Raw genomic sequence first — 24,272 nt, 5'->3', positions numbered from 1 at the left:
GCATAGAAAACACCTAGTTGCAGTCTTTAATGAGCTTAAGCATTGGGATCTAATATTGATGCATATGTCAGATCTTGCCTTGTATGTCAAAAGGTCAAATTTGATAGATAGAAGGCACCGGGGTTATTGCAACCACTGCCTATTCCAGAAAGGCCATGGGAAAGTATTGCCATGGATTTCATTTTTGATCTTCCAAGAACTTCTTTGGGGAATGATGGAATCTAGACTATCATTTGTAAATTCAGCAAACAAGCACATTTCATTCCTGTAAAAAAAAAGGTTAAGCCAGAACACATGGTAAAGATATTTATGCAAAATATCTTCAAGTACCATGGAATGTCACGGTCAATTGTCAGTGATAGAGACCCAAGGATGACAGCTTGTTTTAAAAAGCATTGTTTGAAAACATCGGCACTACGCTGAAATTTTCATCTTCTTTCCATCCACAAACTGATGGACAGTCTGAAGAAGCAAATTCGACTGTTTTAGATTTATTGAAGTGTTATGTTTCAGATCATAAGACTTCTTGGGAACACTACTTGCCATTGGTTGCGTATGCATACAATAATACATCGCACTCATCTACTGGCAAAGCACCTTTTGAGATTGTGGAAGGTGGAAAGAAATTGCTTTCCATTTTGCAGACAAAAGATAACATCTTTGAAGTAGAGCGTTATGTAAAAGATTGGGAAGAAGCATATAAAAAGGTCAAGTATGCCCTAGAAAAGTCACAAGCTAAACAGAAAAGAGCTGTTGATAGTCATCATCGGGAGCTCTTGTTCAAAAAGGATGATTGGGTCTTATTGCGTTTTGAAAAGGCACGTTTGAGAAAACAGAAGGGCAAGGAATGTTTGTTTCCAAAGTTGAGTATGCGTTATTATGGCCCTTTTCAAGTCTCAGAGAAGATCAATGACGTAGCATAGGCTGAAATTGCCAGAGAATTGGAAAATTCATAATGCATTCCATGTGAGCCTATTGAGGCCTTTTATTGGTAAATTGCCAGAAGATTTTGGTTCAAGAGGAACAGCCTGAAGTAGAGGAATTAGATGAGATTCTAGTTCCTGCATGTAAGGATAGGAAAGTCAAAGGTAGAGTTATAAGAAGAGGCACGTTTGAGAAAACAGAAGGGCAAGGAATGTTTGTTTCCAAAGTTGAGTATGCGTTATTATGGCCCTTTTCAAGTCTCAGAGAAGATCAATGACGTAGCATAGGCTGAAATTGCCAGAGAATTGGAAAATTCATAATGCATTCCATGTGAGCCTATTGAGGCCTTTTATTGGTAAACTGCCAGAAGATTTGGTTCAAGAGGAACAGCCTGAAGTAGAGGAATTAGATGAGATTCTAGTTCCTGCATGTAAGGATAGGAAAGTGAAAGGTAGAGTTATAAGAAGATTTTTGGTGAAGTTCAAAAACTATTCACCAATGGATGCCAAATGGATGGAAGAGGCTGAATTGACAGATTCGCCTCAGTTATTGCAACTTTACCGAGAAGCTTTCTTACTGGAATCCGCAGTGACTTGGAATGCTTTTTGAAGCAATGTACGTTCTCTATTGTACAGTTGAATATTGTATCTCATTGAATAATGCATAATGTATGGCTTACATTTAGCATTAACATGTGTATCATTGAATGAAATCTCAGTGCTTTGAAGTTGTATTTGTTACACTTCAGTTGAATGAATATGCATGTTGTGACACTAATAGTTTGTGCATACGTGCTATCGCCCTGTGTTGCATCCGGAAACATGTATATTAGAAAGGCTCCTAATAATCATAGTTGGATACAGGATGTAATCCTCCATCTATGTGAGACTTGAACTTGCGATGACACAAATGGTAGTGGGAAACTCCTACCATCGCCCCGTGTCATTTGCTAGCAAGTGATATATGCGATGGCACTAATAACATGGAGAATCTTGTTATCGCCATGTGTCATCCGTTAGCATGTGTGGCATGCAATCGAGGTCGCTTGTTTCTTTCAAGAGGGGGATATGTCACCAAGTGGTGATACTTTTTATAGTTGCTTTTCTTATTTACTTATATAAATATTTTATTTTTCTATTCTTTTGTTGCTGTTGCCTTTTACCCCAGAGTTCTCTTGGAATAAGCGGGATCTTTACATGGCCAAAAGAGGCAGCTTTGGGACAAATTGGACTAATGGTTTGTTTGAGCCTTAGGACTAGTTCCATATTGAATGGGCACTGAAGAATAGAATGCCAGTGGTTTGGGACTATGTGCTTAGCCACCGGAGATGGTGCAGGACAATGAGCCTGGCCAAGATAGAAGATGCACATGTGAGAATGCTCACGGAATAAAAGTTAGTGTAACTGAGCCACATTACACTTTTGATGTGGTCGCAATGATAAAAGTTGCACAAAACAACTTGAGGAATGCAGGGGTCACCATCCCTGAAATTTAGGGAGTTACTATTTTTGGACCCCAGAATATGTTCTTGTCATTGTCTTCATTTTTACACGAGGATTAATTCTCTGGTTTGTGCCGAGGTCAAATTTGCACCGATCATGGAGAATTTTAGACCAAAAGGTTTAAACGGGAAAATTGTTACATGTATGCCATGTGGCACAAATTCCCAAAAGAGAGAGAGAGAGCATTAAAAGAAAACGTAATAGGCATAAGGGGCAGATGGGAGAATGAAGTTTGTAGGAGCTGAGGGCAGATTGTTGCAAGAAAACCAGCCATGGAGAGTACTTCTACGTCTCTGACTCAAGCATGGAGTGAACTCTGCTCATGCTGAATGAGGGCAGTGAACTCTGCACATACTGGATCGTAAGAACAACAAACTCTGTTCATGCTGAATAAGAACAGTGAACTCTGCACATGCTGAATCGTAAGAACAGTGAACCCTGTTCATGCTGAATGAGAACAGTGGACTCTGCACATGCTGAATCGTAAGAACAGTGAACTCTGTTGAATGAGAACATTGAACTCTGCACATGCTGAATCGAAAGAACAGTGAACTCTGTTCATGCTGAATAAGAACAGTGAACTCTGCACAATTTGAATTGTAAGAACAATGAAGTTTGCTCATGCTGAATAAGAACAGTGAACTCTGCATATGCTAAACAGTAAGAACAGTGTGCTAGACAGTAAGAACAGTGAATTCTGCACATGCTGGATAGTAAGGGATGTTGATTTGGACATGCTGTATTGTTCCTATGCAGCTGGGATTTACTTAGAAGAGATGAAAACCAACTGTTCAGAGGTTATGTATTTTGGAACATTACCATTTTTGTAATTTCCTATCTTCTTCGGGGCCAATTTGGTGTTGAGCGAGGGAGAGAGGTCTTTGTTTATGTGTATGCATGTAAAGTCTAGGTGTTAATTGAAGGAACTACCGCTTTATGTGAGTCATAGACTGGTTTCACGTCCACAATCACCACAGGACACTCTTTAGAAGAGCACTAGCTTTGATACCTCGTGAAGATATGCTAGGGTTTGCATTGAGGAAACATAGTATGTATGACCAAGATTGAAATACAAAGACTTAGACACCCCTAAACGCAAAACACAAAATGCAAAAACTCAAAACTCAAACACAGATATAAACACAAAGCTAAGAAACTCTATGTGAATGAATGCTGTAAATGAATGTAAGAGTGTATAGAATGCCCAAGGGCAGAGCAATATAGTGTTGGAGAGTGACATCCAACGGAGACGGATCCCAACTGCAATAACCACCAGTTGGAGTGCGGGAAACACCAAACGCTGGTCATCAAAGTGTCAGGGAACTGAGGCAACAATAGAAGAGGTGTTTGCTGATGTAGACGGCTTGTTGGACAGCGAAAACGGAGGTACTGCAGCAATCGTATGGTGAGAGAGATGGCAGCAGCCTATTGCTTGGCACCGGTTGCTGAAAACACAGGTTGCTTAGGTGCTATGATGACACAGCAGATGGAGATCTCCAAACAGCAAGGCGATGGCTAAAAACAAGCCGCTTAGGGCTAGATAGTGATAGGTTGTAGTCGGCGGTGGATGGACAACAGATGGTAAGTGGATGATGGTTGAAATCTGCACGGTAGAGTGAGAAACCTGCACAAAAGGATAAGTTTGAATGGTGGGCAGCATGTCTATTTATAGATGTTGAAGGGTGTCGCAAAAAATTAGGGTTTTGGGGGACCATTGAAGCTCTCTCGAGTTGTGCACCAAATTTGTGTTTTTCATTAATTAAGCATTTTTTGGTGTTGTTTAAAAATACTAATCAGTTGTAAAGCATGTTCTAGCTCAACACATGGAACAAATGGAATTGAGTTTAACGCTTGACAAAAAGCTTGGAACTTTGGTTAAGGCAGAGCCTTTGTGAAGGGATTTTGCCCATTCTCTTCAATGGGCATGTAAGAAAACTATATATCTCTAGCTGGCATTGGTCACGAACATGGTAATGAACTTGAATATGTTTTTTGCATGCATGGAAAATTGGGTTTTGTGCAATGGAAAAAGCAGTCCGGTTGTCAATGTAGATAAGTATTGGGGCCCTTTGGTGCACATGAAGATCAACAAGTAACTTGCGGAGCTAAGCATACTCCATGTGGATGTGAATGTTGCTCCGTGTCTTAGTCTTTTAACTAGGAGTAGCAATTGTAGTTTGTTTCTTGTTGAACCAAGAAACAACAAATGCACGCAAGAAGAAGCAATCGCCACTATGAGAGACATGGAAATTTGAATATCCAGCCCAATCACTATCTAAATATCCGTACGAGGGAGTGAAGGATCAGCCTTGTAAATAAAGGCCGAGATCTTGGTACCTTTAAGATATCGAAAGATATGTTGCATTGATTGCCATGGAGTACTGAAGGATTGTGCATGATTTTGCTCAATTGGGAGACAGGAAATTGAAGATTTGGCCTTGGATGACATGGACAAATGAAGCATTCAGTAGCTTGCTGATATGAAGCAGTCAGGCTCCATGGGAGTAGACATAGGCTTGCAATTCTTGAATCGAAAGCATTGAAGAAGTTGTCCAAGATACTTGGGTTGTGTCTTGATGAAACCCCTCTCAATGATGGCAAATTGGATACCCAAGCAACAGTGAAGTAGACTAAGATTTGTCATGGCAAAGGCCTACTATAAATCAGACTTAAATGCTGCAATTTGATCAACATTGGCCCCAATGACAAGCATGTTATTAACATAAAGTACGAGAATTATAAAATGAGTTCCTTGATGTCGTATGTGAAGAGTAGCCTGTGTAGGGCTATTTCGGAAGCCAAGATACAATAGATGTGAATGTATGTGGAAGGAGCTTGCTTTAGGCCATATAAAGCCTTGTCGAGAGGACAAACTTTGTGTTCGAAGCTTTTAACCTTAAATCTGGGAGATTATAAAACATATCTCTCTTCACTGAGATAACTATGGAGAAATGTTGTCTTGATGTCTAGATGATTCTCCTTCGAATGGAAATGGGCAGCAAGGGTAATAATACTTTTGATGGTGGTGATGCAAAAGGTAGGGGAAAAGGTCTCCTCAAAGTTGATGCCTTGCTATTGGGCATAACCATTAGCAACCAGGTAAACTTTGTGCTTGTCAATGGAACCATCTGATTTTCTTTTAAGTTTCAAAACTCATTTGGTGCGTATTGCACGCTTGCTGGGGGCAAGTCACATAGCTCCCTATTGTTGTTCTGATGGATGGAGCCAAGTTATTTCGTCATTGCATTCCACCCATTGAACACATGAAAAAGCATTTTTATAGCATAAAGGTTCTTTATTGTACGTCGTAGCCACCAATGCACATGCAAGAAGATTTCCTTATTCCTTTCAAGTGGAGGCTCATGTACTCGCAGCCAAAGGAAGAGGTTGCTTGCTGCCTTGAAGAGTGCTGAGCAGCCAATGATGTGCACTATTAGGTTGCTGAATCTCAGCCCTAGTGTGCACCAAATAATCATCAATATTGGGGTGCTCATGGGACAACATATCAGGCTGGTGTTGTGGCTGTAAATTAAGGTGATTCAACTATTGAGAAAACATAGCAAGTACGGCCAAGATTGGAACAGAGAGACTCAGATAGAGACAAACCTTAAACGCAAAACGCAAAACGCAAAATCTCGAAACTCAAACACAGAGACAAATAGAGAGATAAGAAACTCTGAATTGAATGAATGCTGTAAATGAATGTAAGAGTGTACAGAATGCCCAAGGGCAGAGCAATGCAGTGTCGCAGAGTGATGTCTACCAGAGATGGATCCCAAGTGCAATAACCACTAGTCGGAGATGAGAGAGTGCTGAATAATGAAGGGCAATAGGCTAGTCACAAAAACACAGCAATTGGAGGCTTAAATCTAGTAAATACAATAGTGTAGTGCTAGAGAAAGGCTGAAAATTGACCACACGAGGTAGAGAATTGTTAGTTGACAATAGGAGAGGTGTTTGTTGAGGTAGTTAGCCTGTTGGATAGGAAAAACACAAGTATTGCAGCAGTCCCTTGGTGGGAGAGATGGCAGTAGTAGCTTGTCACCCGGCACCAGATGCTGAAAACGCAAGCTTATAAGGTGCTATGATGATGCAGTAGATGGTTTCTTAAGTGGCTAATCAGCATGGTATGCATTTCTTAGCTCAACACCCCCTCTTACGCCCAAAACATGGTAAGAAAGGAGAGCTGATCCATTTTTCGCAAGGCGTCCCACCCCAAAGCAGCTAGGGCATCGGACAAAGGGTACACAGTGGCTGCCCAGTGGCCTAACATGACTACATAGGAAATAACTTAGGATCCATCTAGTGGTGCTTTGCACAATGAGTATGCTACATGCTATGAAATGCTCATGCAGTAGGTGCCACTTGGACAGTGTCCCTCTTGGGAAAATTGTTTACTTGTTTAAGCACCCTAGTACAAAGATGATGGAATCATGCAATGCAATGGGTGAAGGTACAGCAGGGGGTAAGGTCGATGTCAAAGACAAGTGCCAAAACTTGTAGAATATCAAGAAGTGTAGGAACCCCCTCCCAACCTTGAATGGCGACGCTGAAGGAGAAAGAGGAGTCAAATGTCAGGCTTCGTGTGGTGTTGAGAACCATGATGAGAAAAAGCATCCCGATTGGAAGAGCGAGGTAGAAGACACTGCCATGATAGCATCAAGAGAGATGCTGTACGATCAGACTTGGAAGGGGAAGCCTCCATGCTAGTGGAAGATCAAAACTCCTAGGTAGATGAAACCATGAAGGGAATGGTGCACATGTCATGTCTCGAGGCGAGGTAGGAGTAGACAAGCCTGTGTTAGCCGTTCATTGAAAACAAATTCTGCAAAATAGAGTAAGATTTGCAATCACAAAGGTCAATAGTGAGATGCTCTAACAAAAACTTGAATGGAAAATTAACTGAATGAACAAGTGCAATAATGCAAATGTGTATGGGTGGGTAAATGTAGTAGAAGCGCTAAAAATGAAAGGCTAAGTGCGTGGCTACCAGTATGGAGAGCGAGGTAGGGAAGAAATCCTAGAAGATGTAGTGGAGGTTCTAAGAATGGATGCGTAAAGTGCAATGGGATTGGTGCTAGCAGACGAGTCAATCAACCCCTCAAGAGTAGAGAAGGATGGCTGCTGAGGCTACTCGTGTACCATATGACTAGTAGCCGTGGGGGCTAGAGGAGCAGATGGGGCAGCAACGAAAGACGTAGTCCTACTAGATTGTGTAGTCGTAGTTTTCTTAGGAATTTGCTGCCAAAGGGGTCGTGTTTCTTTGTTTCCATCGTAGGAACTTGTGTCGCCCTTGTTTTGGCTTGCCTTTGCATCTTGTAAGTTTTTGCTATTGTTGATTTTCGCTCCCAAAGAAGAGGCAACCAACCCTCATCCCTTTGAATAGATGTGAGTGGTGGACTTTTTGTGAACTTGATCATGTAGCCTCGCATAACGCAATAACTGACACTCAAAACTCATAGAAGGTCCACAATCTAGGCGTTAAGATAATGTGCTAGATAAAATGGAAATATTTATCGCGCAACTTGTTCAAGAAGAATGTAACGTGATCATCATCGGACTTCGGGGAGCCAGTAGTGGCAAACTTGGCTAGTAACCGCTGATATTCTGTAGGGACCGAATGAGCAAGGAGATCGAGGCAGACAGTCATCACGCGTGGTAGTGAGAGACAGAGAGAGCGAGAGCAAGCAGAGTAGAGAGTGAGCACGTTTTTCGGTACAATGACGACGAGTGTACCACTTTAGGTTTTTAGATATATATATATATATATATATATATATATATATATATATATATGAAAGTACAATGTGCTAAGGGTGTGTTCACACCCGTGCACATATAAAAGGCACGATAGCCCTTTATTCCAAACAACCTCCTACCTAAAGGAAATGTGCCTTAAGAGGAGAAAAGATTCAGCTAAGTCTAGGTATGTACAAAGCTGAAATAAATATATCTATCCAACTCCCATCATCTGTCGACAATGAGCAAACCGCTCTGCTGGAAGACCCTTCGTGAGAAGGTTTGTAGGGTTATCATCTGTATGCACTTTGACAAGCTCAATGCTCTCGCTGTTAAGTACATCTCTAATGAAGTGGTACTTCACCTGTATGTGCTTTGTCTTTGCATGAAAGACAGGATTTCGTGCTAGCATGATAGCACTCTGACTATCACAATGGAGAATAGGTAACTCTGTGATGTCAAGCTCTCCCACCAGACGTGAAAGCCATAAAGCCTCCTTGCATGCCTCAGTGGCAGCCACATACTCTATCTCTATAGTAGACAATGCAACACACTTTTGTAGCCTGGAGATCCAAGAGACTGCTCCTCATGTGAAGGTAAACACATACCCAAAAGTGGACTTTCTGCAGTCCGCATGACCAGCATAGTCTGCATCCGTAAAGCCAACGACAGATGCCTTCTGCTTTTCAAAGCAGATGCACAACTCCTTTGTGCCTTTGAGGTATCTCATAATACCTTTCACTGCATCCCAATGCTTCTTGCCAAGGGTTGCCATGCGTTTGCTAACCACTCCCACTGCAAAGGCAACGTCAGGACGTGTAGCAACCATAATATACATCAAATTGCCAATAGCTGAAGCATATGGTATCTTGGCCATTTCAGCCTTCTCATCATCAGATATAGGGCTATCCTTTGCACTAAGTTTCACATATGGAGGCAATGGAACCCCAATTGTTTTCCCCCCCTCCATATTGAAACGCTGCAAAACTTTGAAGATACTCTCCTGTTGAGATAGATAGAGTAAGCCTTTCGATCTTTCTTTGAGTATTCGCATGCCAAGAATGTGATTTGCATCACCAAGATTCTTCATGTCAAAGCTGCCGTGAAGACTTTACTTCAGTGAGTCCAAGGCATGAGTATCCTTGCCAGCAATCAGCATGTTATCAACATACAAAACCAAGATAATCAGGTTGCCATTTGCTGCCTTCTTGGTGTACAAGCAGTGATCCACTTGACTTCTATGAAAGCCTTGGGATTGCATGAATGTATCAAACTTATGATACCATTCTCTTGGTGCTTGTTTGAGCCCATACAAACTCCTTTTGAGTTTACATACCATTTTTTCCTTTCCTTGTTCAACAAATCCTTCAGGTTGTTGCATATATATATCTTCATGCAGATCACCATGTAAAAACGCAGTCTTTACATCCATCTGTATGAGCTCCATATCCTCAACTGCAACCAAGCCCAAAATGGTTCTCAGTGTAGTCATCTTGACTATAGGAGAGAAAATCTAATCAAAGTAAATTCCATGCTCCTGCTTGTACCCTTTTGCAACCAATCTTGCTTTGTACTTTGGTGAGGAACCAGAAGTGACCATCTTGTAAACCCATTTGCATGGAAGGGTTTTCTGCCCTTTAGGCAAATGCACCAAGTTCCAAGTGCTATTTTTTTCAAGAGATTCCATCTGTGACAACATGGCTTTATACCATTTTTTACTATCCTGTCTGTCCATTGCTTTCTTGAAGCAAAACGGTTCACCACAGTTTGTCAACATGATATAATCAGCCACATTAATTGCACGAGGAACAAACCTGTCAGGTTGTTTAGTAGCCCTAGATGATCTCCTAACCCAATGGTCATTGTTTGCTGGCTGTTCCTGCAAATTTCATTTTCAGCATGCTGTCCTGGCATTTCAGCCTGCAAATCAGCATTAACAGCTTGCTGTCCTGGTTGTTCCTGCATATGCAATGCCTCATTTTCATGGGCAATAGTTGGCTGATCGTTTCCAGTATCATTTCTTGCATTACAAGTTCATTTACAGCAGGTAATTGCTGTTGTACAGCGGGCACATTTTGCTGTCCAAAAGGTATTTCTTCTCGGAATATAACCCTACGGACCTCCTTAGTCTTTTCGGGTTGTTTGTGCATGCGATCTTCCCGGAAGATAACATCATTGCTGCGCACTACTTTCCTTTTCTCGGGATCCCACAATTTATATCCCATTTCACCCTCATCACCATATCCTAGGAAAATGCATTCACAGGACTTTGACTCAAGTTTGCTGCGTTTTTCTTTACGAATGTGCACAAAAGCCTCGTAGCCAAACACTTTCAGATGAGCATATGAAGGTGGCTTGCCCAACCATGCTTCTTGGGGAACTCCCCCTGAAAAAGACTTGTTTGGTAAATGATTAATCAAGTGTACGGCTGTCATAACAGCCTCTGCCCAAAAACCATGGGGTAATGCAGCATGAGACAACATTGTACATATCTTATCTTGTATGGTCCTATTCATATGCTCTGTAACTCCATTTTGGGGCAGATTATGAGGGGCAGTGTGAGGGACAGTGAGCTTCCTCTTTATTCCTTTGCTGTCACAAAATGCTTGAAAGGCCTTGGACACATATTCCCCACCATTGTCAGAGCGAAGACACTTAGTGTCTTATCTATCTGATTTTTAGCCAATGCCAATAAATTTTTAAACTTATCAAGCATTTCATCCTTGCTATGAATAGAGTAAACCCATACTTTCCGTGTAGCATCATCGACAAAGGTGACAAAATATTTCTTTCCCCCTAAAGATAATCCTGGCATTTGACATACATCCGAATATACTAACTCTAGAGGAGAAGATTTCAAAGAAAGAGACTTTTTATGTGATGTCTGTGCATGTTTGCCATAAATGCAATGATCACAATGCTCAAAATCAGCATAACGAAGACAAGGCAAGTAATCCAAACGAGAAAGCACTTTCATTCTTGTTTGACTCATGTGTCCCAACCGGCCATGCCACAAAGAAATGCTTGGCTGCTCGGTCACGGCAACAACATGGTCACGCACACTAGATACATGAAGCGGATACAAAGTATCACTCTTGCAACCTCTGGCAATAACCCTAGATCCCTTACAGATCTTTCATTTTCCATCACCAAAGGTGGTATAAAAACCATCATCATTTAGCTGCCCTGTGCTAATCAAGCTCTTCTTAAGCTAAGGTACATGTCGTACATGCTGAAGTGTAAAGACAGAGCCATGCTGAAACTGTAACTGCACACTGCCAATACTTGCAATCTCACATGCATAGTTGCCCCCAAGATGGACAATACCATGTCGATCCCTTGTATAGGCGGAAAACCACTCACGATGAAAGGTGACATGAAAGGAAGCACCTAAATCAAGAATCCAGGTATGCATGTCATCATCTGTATTTGGAAGTAAAGCATGTGCACGAAAGTGTGGAGAGACGAAGAGTACGTCACTCCCACTATCACTGTCATGAGTGACTACATTCACCTCTTCAATTTTTACACTGCTCTTCTTAGGCTGACTGTCTTTCTTCTCTTCCTTGCTATCATCTGTCTTCTTGCCTTTTCCTTTCTCTTTCTTTCATTTGTAGCAGTCGCGTTTAAAGTGACCCTTCTTGCCATAATGATGGCATTCAACATCTTTGCCACGTGATTTACTGCGTCCTTTGCCATCATATTTGCTCTTTTGCTGTGATCTGCTCCTAGTATGCAAAGCACTGGAAGACTTACTGGATGCATTGTTTTGCCGATTCATCTCTTCGATCAGCATACAAAAGGATCACATTAGAATTGCTCATAGCAGTCTTGAATGTATCCCAACTCTCTGGTAGAGTGCAAAGCAAGAAAGTAGCTTTAAATTCCTCATCAATCATGAACTTCAAGGCAACCAGTTGGCTGAAAATGGAGTTAAACTCACTCAAGTGAGTAGACATTGCTGTACCTTCTTTCATACGCAAATCCATAAGCTTTTTCAGCAAATACACTTTGCTTGCAGCACTCTTCTGTGCATACGGTTCTTCCAGTTTAGTCCATATAGCATATGCAGAATCCAAACCTTTAATGTTGAAGAGCAAGGCATCAGAAATCGATAGCTCTATGGTTGAGCGTGCAAGCTCATTCAACTCATCCCAATTGTCTTGATCTATGTCTACAGGCTTTGCCCCTTTGGTTTTGATCGGCTTTGCCTACTTCTTTTGTAACAGGATATTGTAGCATTGTTTTTGCCACATTGCAAAATTATGTGCGCCTTCAAGCTTCTTTATGTGCATCAAATTACTGCTGTCATTGCTGCCAGCTATGATTTTCAGCCCAAATGTGACAAAAAAACCAGCAAATGCAGGCCCAAACTGTCACCCAAGTGACCAAGGTACAAACAAGTACCAATCAACAATAAATGACCACGCAGAAGTACAGATTTCAGATCTGTAATTAAATTTTCAGAAGCACCAAACCATGTGCTACATCATTATCCAACTGATTACAGCTGTTCCAAGGGCATGTGCATCACATTACATGAGAAATCCCAAAATTTCAGCTGCAATTTCTGTTGTACATGTACCCACGGGCATACAATTTGACACGAATGGTCAAAAGCCCGAAAATTTTGTGCTCAAAGCATCAAACACACATCTGCATTTCCTCTGTCATGCATAGGACAGTGAAGTACTCTCCATAGCTGATGTACTTGCAACAATCTGCTCTCAGCTCCTCAAAACTTCACTCTCAGATCTGCCCCTCATGCCTATTACGTTTTTTTAAATGCTCTCTCTCTCTCTCTTGGAAATTTGTGCCACATGGCATATATGCAACAATTTTCCCGTTTAAACTTTTCGGTCTAAAATTCTCCATGATCGGTGTAAAATTTGACCTCAGCACAGACCAGAGAATTAATCCTCGTGGAAAAACAAAGATAATGACGCGAACAGATTCTGGGATAGTAACTTCCTAAATTTTAGGGGTGGTGACCCCTGCATTCCTCAAGTTGTTCTGAGCAACCTTTATCATTGCAACCACATCAAAAAGTGTAATGTGGCTCAGTTATGTTGACTTTTATTCCGTGAGCATTCTCACATGTGCATCTTCTGTCTTGGCCAGGCTCATTGTCTTGCACCATCTCCAATGGCTAAGCACACAGTCCCAAACCATTGGCATTCTATTCTTCAATGCCCATTCAATATGGAACCGGTCCTAAGGCTCGGACAAACCATTAGTCCAATTTGTCCCAATGGCTGCCTCTTTTGGCCATGCAAAGATCCTGGCTTAATCCAAGAGAAATTTGGGGGTAAAAAGTAATAGCAACAAAAGAAAAGAAAAATAAAATATTTATATAAGTAAATAAGGAAAGCAACTGCAAAAAGTATCACCACTTGGTGACATAAGGTGTGATGGTGCGCAAGGCTTATATGGGACAAAGAATAACATTGAACCAAAAAGAATTTGGTAAATTCATACTCTTCATCATGCATCTTGATATCTCCATTAGTGATCAATTCTTCCATTCCGCTACTCCATTTTGTTGTGGAGAGTAAGTGACGGCGCATGGATGATGAATAGCTTGAGATGCAAGATACTCTGAAAACTGTTTAGAAAGAGATATTGTCCTATGTTTAGAGCATGCATTTCTTTCTTCTTTAGCTTTAGGTATGTTCACACTGGTGGAGAGTTTCCAGCTCTATGCATTGATTTTTTAGTGATTGTAGAGTCAATTCATACTAGACAAGAGTGATCAACATTTTTTGATGGCAACCGCATTATTTTATTGCCAAAAATGTAGTCAGTGAGTTTTTTGGGCATTTATGGGCAGCAGTCAGCTAGTTTCATTCTTTTTTGGCTATTTATATCACTCCCCCATTGGCTGCCATTATTATTCTGTAGATCTTTATCACACACTTCGACATTCGGGACAATCCTCCATCTTCCAGTGCAGCCTTTTGGCATCAGTCTGATCCAGTGCCTTCATTGATGCTTTGGGCTGCGCGCAGGGATTGATCAGTCCACCTTTGTTTTCATCTTTCATTTAGAGATCAGTGCAGATTTTCTTTTTCCTTTCTCTTCTTTTCTCGCAGGCTGACCTCAAAAACATCAGTTTTTTGTGTGTTTGGAGGTCTTTAGATTTATGAAGTTCCACCATTTCGATGCTTTTGATGAATTTGATGAGGATACCATCCAGTTTTTCTCCAATAGGTGGTCCCATTAGTTAGATTGTTGTGAAGATTAATACGAACAGCATGGCTTGTACTTAAGGACCTCACGTAGCTGTTTTGGCACCTTCCATTCAAGTTCTTGTTCTTCCTTCTCTCCCTAAAGAAGATGGACTTGATGATGTAAACTACTCCCTTTGGTCATGCAAAGTGGAGTGTATACTTGATACCTTCTACTTATGGGATTTTGGTACTACCCCACTCGCTGGTCCAATGGAGGATCCTTATGTTGGTTCCATGATGGACCAAGATGCCCTTTGGAATTTGTTTGACTCTTGAGCTTGATCCTTTCTCTTTATGAGTTTGCAAGATTATGTCCTTGTGCATTCATGCAGACTTCAGAGTGCCGTGGAAGTGTGGACAAAGCTCTCTTCTCTTTACCATCAGAAGACCATTGCCCACTGCATGTAGACTTCGGATTGCAGTGGAGGTGTGGACAAAGCTCTCTTCTCTTTGCCATCGGAAGACCTTTGCCTGACCACATCACAAAAGCAACCACACTTTTTTCCAGCTTTGATGCATCAAGATGCCTAGCAACCACTCTCAAGCCCTTTCAAAATATTGACACTTGCCATTTCACAGCTGCCTCTTTACTTGCTAATTGATTGTTCATTGCTGACCTTCTCATAGGTCACCCCACCTTTTGGTTATAGTAGGGTGTGTGACCACACACATGTTTTTGTGGATTCTTGGTATGCAGAGAGGGAGCTTAGGGTGAAACTAGCCTTCCTTCTGTGGATTGGTGGTAAATCCCTGATTACAACTTAATTACAGCAGCAAACAATAAATGCAAATCTGAAAATACAAATTTACCTACTGATCTTGGACAATGCATACCTGATTGGCCCCAAAATTGGTGCCTCTTTTGGTATTTCTTTAGCTTTGTTGAAGATGATGTTGATTTACAATGGGATTCTTCCGATTCCCTTTGCAATCCAAACTCGCCTTGTTGTCCAAAGTGACCAGCAAGTCTTCAATCTGATTTGCCCCTTGATTTGGGCACTTAATTGGCCTTCACCCACTTCATAGACGATGGAGATACCCCAAATTCAATGGCTAGCAAGTCCTCCACTTGAATTTAGCTGAAATTCACATTCAGCCTTGAAAAATCCAAGTCTTGGAGCTTTCAATTTTTGGCACACTTCTCGAGGTTGTTGCTAAGTCCTAATTTTTGTTGTAGATTAGGGTTTACAGTAGAGAAATTTGCAATTTCTCAATCTCCAAGGGTCCAAATGCTGAGATCTTTGGAGCAAGGCCGTGAAATGGTTGGGAGATGAGAGAGAAAGCTGTAGAGAGGGAAAATTCAGAGTTTTGTCGCGAAGAATGATTGAAAATCAGTCAAATGCAGTTGCTGCCCTGCCACAACAGCATTAAATGCTGTCGCTTATAGCTGAGACATCCAAATTAGTTGTCACCTTGTACTTGGATGCAATCGCTGAGCTGTGGAGGGTCCGAATTTGCAATTGCCTCCTCAAAACTCACTCGCATCTCTCTGTGCCATCTTTGACCATTAGATCGGCGTTAGGTACCATTAAATGCCACATCTCTAGTGTCACCAAGACACATATGGCCAAATGAATGACCTAGGCCAACAATTGACACCAAATACCACCAAGTACTTGTGCAACATAACTTATAACAACTTTTGCCTTTGACATCCCGTGATTTTCTCGGGTCCCGGGCTCGGAAATTTACTCTAACCCCAATTGCACCTCACATGTGCAACATTTACTTAATCATGTGATTAAAAATTAATTCACATGTTAAGTGAGGTTTCAAAAGTGTGAGCTAGTGCTCAATTGTATTCTTGATTCTTATAGTGGATTCTTGTTCTTGTCCTTTTGTTTTTGCATTTATAGTTCGTGTGTGCTAACTCTTTCAGTTTTCACTCCATATTGCACTTCTTACATGGTATTAGATGTTTAGGTGGAGTTATGCTCGTCAGTGCTGTCAATGTATCCTGCTTAGGTTTTCTGAACTTACAACTTGTTTTAGAGATCCAACAATTCTGTAAGCCTGAATTTTCTGCAGATGTGGTTACATTATCGAAAGAAGGTACAATCATAAGAGCGTGGCATCTCCCAGATGGCCAACTCATTTGGGAAACTTTTGTGCAGTCTCCTGGTTCCTTTCCGGAACTTCATACAACACTGGTAATAATGATTTCTAATCTCTGTACTTTGTTATAAAGATACTTGGAATAATCAACCCATAGGTTTGTTGTTCTGGTTAGAATTTCTATCTTTCTTAGGAGTGGATGATCTCGAGAATGCTTATTTCAAAACTATGTTTCTTAGATTGATGCGCCATCTGGAAAAGGAAAGCTTATCATGGTCTTTGGAGGTACTTTTCTGCATGGCATTGCAAGCACTGATGGGGAGGTTCTTTGGACTGCTAATACTCTGACAGCAAGGTCTATCTTGGAATGGTTGACTTTTGAAATGAATTTGATACATGAGTTTTGCCACCATACCTATTCTAACTTTTGTTGGGAATGTTCCAGTGAGGACGTTGGTGAACTCAGGGTCAAGAAGATAGTGTATTCTAGTGACAGGAACATCATTTCCGGGGTTGGATTTGTAGGTTCCTCAGGCTTCTCTTTTTGGGATATTGATACACAAGCAGGGACGGTAAATCTGCAAAGAATTGTAAAGTTTGAAGGGACTCTTTCGACCAATGTGCTTGCTGTAACAAAGAACATAGCTGTAGCACTAGATGCAGAGGGAAAAAATATAGTCACATCACCTCTTGAATCAAATGATGTAAACATACATGCTACCAAAGTGCAAGACCTTTTTTCTGGGGAATTAAGCAGGCCAGAGTTGCTTGAAAAGACCTTGGATGGTATTTTTGTACTCCAGTTTAGAGAACAGATTGCATTGGTAAGGCTGGGACAATCATATCCACATATGGAAGTTCTAGAAACATTTACAGACTCTGCTGTGATCACTGAGGGCCTTGAGCTGCTGGATAAGAAACGTGCTATATCAGTGGTGCAGCATGTTGGTTCACCCTTGGACTCCAAAATTTCAGTTAATATACTTTTCTATGAAGGTGAGGAGAAGAAGATAACAAGTGAGGTGGTTGAAGTAGGTTCTCAAAGGGGTCTGGTGAGGCAAGCTTATCTTAATGCCTACGTACGCAATGACAGGTCTTATGGATTTAGAGTATTGATAGTTACAGAAGATGAATCCGTATCCTTGTTGCAGCAAGGGGAAGTGGTCTGGAATAGAGAGGATGGACTGGCATCTATAATTGAGGCATCAACTGCTGAACTTCCTATAGAGAAAGAGGGTGTTTCAGTAGCGAAGGTTGAACATGGCTTGGCTGAATGGCTGAAGGTAAGTTCAGTAAAGCAAAGTTAGTAGACTAAAACCGTAAGGGTTGGATGTTCTTGTTTTCAGCTCTTAATGGCTCATATTAATTTGTCAGGGTCATATTCTGAAACTCAAGGCAACCCTTTTACTGGCCAGTCCGGAAGAGGTTGCAGCTGTACAAGCTCTGCGCCTACATAATGCGGAGAAGACAAAAATGTCCCGTGATCATAATGGATTCAGGAAACTTCTGATTGTTCTGACAAGGGCCGGAAAACTGTGTGCCATCCATACTGGAGATGGTCGAGTAGTGTGGTCTCTCTTGCTCCCTTCGTTTCAAAGCTCTGTTGAATGGGGGGAGCATTTCGAGGTGTCAAATCTTTTGCCATGGCAAGTCCCTCACAAGCACGCTCTGGACGAGAACCCAGTATTTCTTGTGATTGGGAAGTGCATAACTGAAGATGGAGCAGTAGGAGTGCTTGCATGGATTGATGCCTCAACAGGAAAAGAACTGAATTCAGCAAAGCTAACATACTCCATCGAGCAGATTATTCCTTTACCTTTACGAGACTCTTCAGAACAACACTTACACCTTGTTATAGATGAACATACAAATGCACATTTATTTCCAAACACAGAAGAGAGCTTGCAGATTTTTCTTGAGCATACATCTAATACATATTTCTACACGGTTGATAAGAAAACAGGGATCATCACTGGTTACATTGTCAAAAATCTAGAGAAAGTATCAGCAGTAAGCCCAACAGATGGCTTTTTATTTCGATCACAGAAACTTTGGACTATTGTTTTTCCTTCAGAAACTGAAAAAATCGTTACGACTGCAACACGAAAGTTAGATGAGGTATGCTTGAATTCCTTTTTAAAAATCTTCTGAAAGATATTTCTCTAGTTGAAGATTGCATAACAATTGGCTTAAGCATTGTGTTGATGCCAAAAGCATTAGTAGTCTGAAGGAAAGTCAACGTGGTCAACATGGTACTTATTCAACGTGTAACTTCAAAACATACTTACTGCCTTGGATCAAAATTCAAGCATAGAGTTATGTTGACTAGTCTAGATGCACATATTTTAAATTCTAAATTGCAACAAGTGGAGACTGATTAAAGCATGTAATACGTCTGTAGATTAGATTCCACATTGCAGTGATAGAAAATGTTTCAGCACAGTGAGTGAGGGCATCATTGCAAGGTTTGTATGCTTCTGTAGTTTAAATACCACATTGCAGCAATAGAAAGTTGTAGTATGTATAACATCTGTTGTGCCAGATTTTACCTCACCTAGTCTTGAGGAGTGTGCTGATCCAGCCCGAATTTGTGTATGGGCCTTGAGTAATTTTGGCAAAGTATGCTTGTGCACTATCGTTGTAAACCCTAACCTAGTATATCAAGATAAAACCCTAATGTGCAATAATGGTGGGTAAAGAGATGGAAGGTGTACACGACTGTATGGTGTGCAGTGTAAGTACTGGTTTGGTCAGTGATAGATTAAGCATTCACGGAGTGTTGTCAAGAGAGAATTTGTGTGAATGCGGCCACGGGTCTCTAGCTGTGAGAGTTTGAGAAGTAGAGAAAGAGAAGATGAAAATGAACACATTTTCAGTTAGAAAACAATATTCAAAATTCCTATATTTTCATTGATTCAGGCTATATATTTATGTCATGTAACCTGAACTTGATGCCCAATGTACTCAATATCCCACTTCATGAGCAATTCTCAAATTTTTGCATATACATAAGTGTCTTTAGTTCATCTTTTCTTGCAAACAAATAGGATCCCAAACAGTCTGTAAACAGGCTTGTTCCAAAGTCCTGTCATAGCACTCCATAGCAAGACATGATTCAAGTACTGTAGCTTCCCGATAGCAAAACAAACCCCTACATGCATCCTTTTATTCCGTAGAAGTGTATGCGTCTATCACAAAAAAAGCAAGAGCTTCAACTATGTACAGCCCTGTATATGTCTCTGAAGAATCGACCTGTTCTATTCTATGGTGACCCTCATAATCAGCCCAAAGTACCCTTCATGTGATCCAGGATAGCAATGAACTGTTCTTGATTCAGAACAGCCCACAATTTCTCTTTATACAGTTCAAGACAGCACTTTTATTTCCCTGTTCATCTCTATGATCAGTCCCCCTCATAAGCATGAATAGTTTCTAAGATGTAGCTTCTCTTCATGATTTACAGAAGTGAAAGCTTTTTCTTTGATTAGTCCCATTCTTCTTTTGATGATGGACAGCAGTGTTTATGGACATTAGTGTATATGGACAGCAGTATTTATAGACAGCAGGAGTTATGGATAGTAGTTTCTCTCTCTTTTCCCATAGTTCAGGCCTGCTGTATTTCAGCCCTGTTTTGCCTCATTTCTTTTTTTTTCAAATAAAGTGTGGCTAATTATATTACTTCAGAAAAAACCTTGAATACAAAGAAGTGCTCATGCTCAACAGACCAAGCTGGAGCTGGTGAGAGTCACAGATACATCATATATACAAGCCTCTCAAGGTGGTCTGGGGGGGGATAGGGGCAAGAAGCCATGGAGGGGGGGTGTATCGCCATCTGGGGCTGCCTGCCTACATCACGAAGAACAGGTCCTGGCCGCCCCAAGTGCGCATGAAATGACCTCGGAGCTCCTGACGAGCCCTAGACTCGCCCTGCACCTGATCCCATTGGCCTCGAAGGGAGTGGATGATGGAGGTCCAAAGCTCTACTAAGGTCGCCTGTATTGAAAGTCTCTCTCCTCCGAAAGCCACTTGACACCACGCCTTCCAGATATGCCAACCAGTAAGACTCCCTATGATTTCCCATTCCTTAGAGCGGTCTGCTGTGGGCTCCAGTACTTGGCGGATGGGTAGAGCCTCTAAACCCACCACTGCGCACGACCCTGCCTCGATAATGAATATCGTATCCTGCATCCCGGCATCCAATGTTTTGCCTTGTTTCAAGCGCTCTTCTTCTTTTTCACCTTCAGAGATCACCCTTCTGCAGTCACAAAGCAGACCCTATGGTTTCCTCATTCTATCCATGATTTTCCCTCCCAAGATGGTGTTTGTTTCAGCCCATATGCAGTTCTTGTTTGTTGCTGTCCATGATTTTCCCTCCCAAGGTGTCTGTTTCAGCCCATACGGTGTGCCTGTTTGTTGCTGTCCAAATTTGCCCTATTTTTTCCTTTAGAACAGCTCCAAAGCTGCTCCTATTCAGCCCCAAAGAGCAGCCCTCTATCAATTCAAAGCAGCCGACATAGTCTAGGTATGTTGTCCCTTGTTTCTCTCATGCAAAAGGCACCAGCAGCAGGCTGTCCATGAATGCAATCCAGTTCAGCCCAAAAATTGTGCCAGCTCTCTTTCTTTCAGCCCACGACTATTTGCTGCTCACCATAGTCATAAGTCATGCTTTTTTGTTCAAAAAATAGACTCCTTTCTTACCCATCATGCATTATACCTTAGCATTGAACAACTTGAAGTCCAAGACATAAGAGCTTAATGAACTTGAATGCATCCTTATTTGTAACATGCTAGGTGCAATGATTTTAGTTTTCATGTCTTGCCCTTACAACCGCACGATAGCATGTTGGGGATATAATTTATACATAAAATCACATTAGTGGAAAGAGAATTCTGAAATGACACTGTAAAACATGACCATGTTCCATCATGATGATGTGGCAATGTTGATGTGGTGGCAATGTTGATTTTGGAAGTTTACCACTAATTTTGAAATTTTAAACCCTATGAAGTTAAAGTTGCACTTGAGGTTTTAACAATCGCTTTTTCTGTTTTGAGTTTCGTTTTTAGCTGTTTGCAGAGGGAAAAGCCACATGTAAGATTTGGCATGGCAGCACAATATTTATGGGAGTTGCATGGGCTGTTTTTGGAATGGTGATTGTTGCATGAAACTAGCCATTTGGTGAAACTTAAGGGAAGTAGAAACATAAACTTGTGAAGCACAATGAACTAAACCGAAATCAGCAAACAAATTTCTCACAAGAATCAAGTTAGAATGCTCCTAAATTGTAAAGATGACATTTGTTGGTGCAACCTCGGGGCCCCTGGTAGTATTTCTTTAACTTATTAATGGGTTACAAAATGAGGATGCCTAGCTAGTAATGGTTCTATGCTAGTATTCATCGATGACTACTGGCTCCAATACTTTGTTTGCAATCACATGTGGTACATTTGACAAATCGTGCTATAAACTCGAAGGAACAACAACTAGCCCATCCCATTCAAAATCCTCAGTGCTTACACTTTAAAATCAGTTCAACTCTGCCTCTTGACTTTGCTGGCAGTTCCTCTTACAAACAGTGGCCTTTCACATGACAAAGCTCATTCAATTTCTCTCTATTCAGGGACTGACATGCATTACCATTCAGCACATGATTCTTTCAGTGATTGCGTGGCTTGAAAATATTGCATGAATGTCCAACTTCCAACTCTGAGTCCAGCTTTGCCCCTTGACTTTGCTAGTAGTTCCTCTTAGAAATAGTGGCCTTTCACATGACAAAATTGATTCAGTTTATTTCTATCATGCACCAACATGCATTACCATTCAACACACAGCTTTTCAATGCTTGCATGGTTTGAAACACTGCATGCATGCCCAAAGTCCAACTCTGAAGCAAATGCATAGCAGTAAACTGACCCATTCTCTTCCTAGGATGATGTCTAGTCATAGAACAAGGGTATTACTGCAGCATGCAGCCCTAATTAGCCATGATCAGCAAAAACATGTCAGAAAAAGAGAAAAAATGACTTTCATCCCCTGATCTAATCCAACTGCAAAATTATTACTAAAGGAGATCCGAGATGGCTTGTAGCCAAATGCTGATCCAAATCAGTAACATGATGCTGTCCCAAGTGTCATGATGCATTCTGTGATGTTCACGATTCTCGAATTGCAGGTCACAATGTTGTTCCTCAATCCTCTAGAGAGATAACTCTCTTGCTTGTCTCAGCCATTCATTTAGCCCAGAATGGTTGTCCCAGTTTGCATGCAATCCTGAATGGAAGAAGTTGTTTGTAAATGGAAAATTCCACTTTCCAATCATGCATGTTTGGATGTTATCTTTTGGAAAGAAATGATATGGCAAACACAGAAAACACAGTGTACGACAACATAAAACACAATACATAGAATGCTGAATGATAATGAATATGATACAATCAGGGGGACCTCGAACATTTGTGTCCCTACAACCAGAGTAGAGGTGTCCGAAGGTGTCAGTGTGTGTCACACTCAAGATGGATCCCAAATGCAGCAGCAGTTTGAAGGTGTCTGAGTATGTAGCAATAGTGTAGGCAGCTGGCTAGGCTGAAAAAGGGGATGTTGAAAGTGTATATGATGATGTCAGCAGCCAAGCGACCACTAGGAGGCATGTGACCAGTAGGGTGGCTTGTGCAGACCAGAAATGCATGTACAACAGCGATAAAAGTTCTCGAGTAGAGAAAATGCAGACCTGATGTTGGAAATGATAGTTGCAAGAGGTATCAAGGATGTTGGGTGGCTTGGGATTGAAGAAAGTGCAGGGTAATCTGCTCCAGAAAGTGCATGAACAGCTGGAAACAGGTTGTTATGACAGGGTGCAGGAGGCTGGTTGAGATGGTAATGTGCTGTAATTTATTGGCTGAGTGTTGATTTGGGTGGCATTGTGCATGCTTTGATATTTGAGTGACAGTTTGGTACTTGTTTCTTAATCCCGTGGGGGATTTTGGTATTCTGAGGAGTATACTCTATACTTCAGTATTGAAGTATTTGGTTGCAGATTTTTGTCTATCATTGACAACATGGCACGTCAAGGGAATAATGATCAGAGCAACATCCTTGGTGTCCTCACTCAGGAGGATAAACTTGATGGCTCAAACTATCCACTATGGAGTTTTATGGTCTGTAACCTTCTTGTGGCGAAGGACTTGTGGGACTATGTTACATGTGATTTGCAGCGACCAGGAGGTCTTGCACCTCAGACACCTCAGCGTAACGCTGGAAGACAGGTTGTTGGTGTTGTTGGTGGTGGTTTTGATGTTGCTACTGTTGCCGCCCCTGCTCTCCCTTCTATCGAGGATAAGAGGAAATGGGACTCAAAAGATGCACATGCACTTTCTTTGATTGCCTTGTCAGTGAAACTGCTTACATTTGTGGAGTTGGAAGGCCTCTTGCTGCAAGAGGAACAGACTCAAAAGAATGTGGCATTGCGTTCAGGTGATGTGGCTATGCTTTCCAAGTTCAAAGGCAAAGGAAAAGTCAATCAAAATGTAAAAAATTAGCAAAAAGGGTGATGTTGGGCAGTCGTTAAATAAGGTTACCCAAGACACAGAACATACTAAAAAAGAAGAGAAAATGCCATTATTGCCCTGGTCACTATATCGATGAATGCAAAAAGAGATTGGCCAAAGAGAATAAAAAAAACTCTGGTTTGGCTGTTCTAGAAATATTAGTTAACAAATCTACTGATGATGATACTTCAGCCAACTTTATAGAGGAGGACTATGCATTTCTCTCATGCAGCTATGATTCTTCAATGGCGGATTCAACATTTAATGCTGCTGAAAC

General features: G+C 41.3%; 1 protein-coding gene across 1 annotated transcript in view; it reads left to right on the top strand.

The window, feature by feature from the left end:
• Positions 1 to 24,272, top strand: part of LOC148027528 (uncharacterized) — a 94,368-nt gene that overhangs the window by 53,504 nt on the left and 16,592 nt on the right. The window contains exons 4-7 of the mRNA XM_087689259.1: positions 16,424 to 16,545; positions 16,690 to 16,805; positions 16,896 to 17,733; positions 17,825 to 18,568. Of these exons, the coding sequence (XP_087545385.1) occupies positions 16,424 to 16,545; positions 16,690 to 16,805; positions 16,896 to 17,733; positions 17,825 to 18,568 (1,820 nt within the window). The remainder of the gene's footprint in view (positions 1 to 16,423; positions 16,546 to 16,689; positions 16,806 to 16,895; positions 17,734 to 17,824; positions 18,569 to 24,272) is intronic.

The sequence above is a fragment of the Lygodium microphyllum genome, chromosome 12, assembly GCF_053477565.2.
Source record: "Lygodium microphyllum isolate KBCC chromosome 12, Lygodium_microphyllum_v1.1.10, whole genome shotgun sequence".
Classification (NCBI taxonomy): domain Eukaryota; kingdom Viridiplantae; phylum Streptophyta; class Polypodiopsida; order Schizaeales; family Lygodiaceae; genus Lygodium; species Lygodium microphyllum.
The sequence above is the reverse complement of the archived record's forward strand: the minus strand, read 5'-3'. Positions and strand labels throughout refer to the sequence as shown.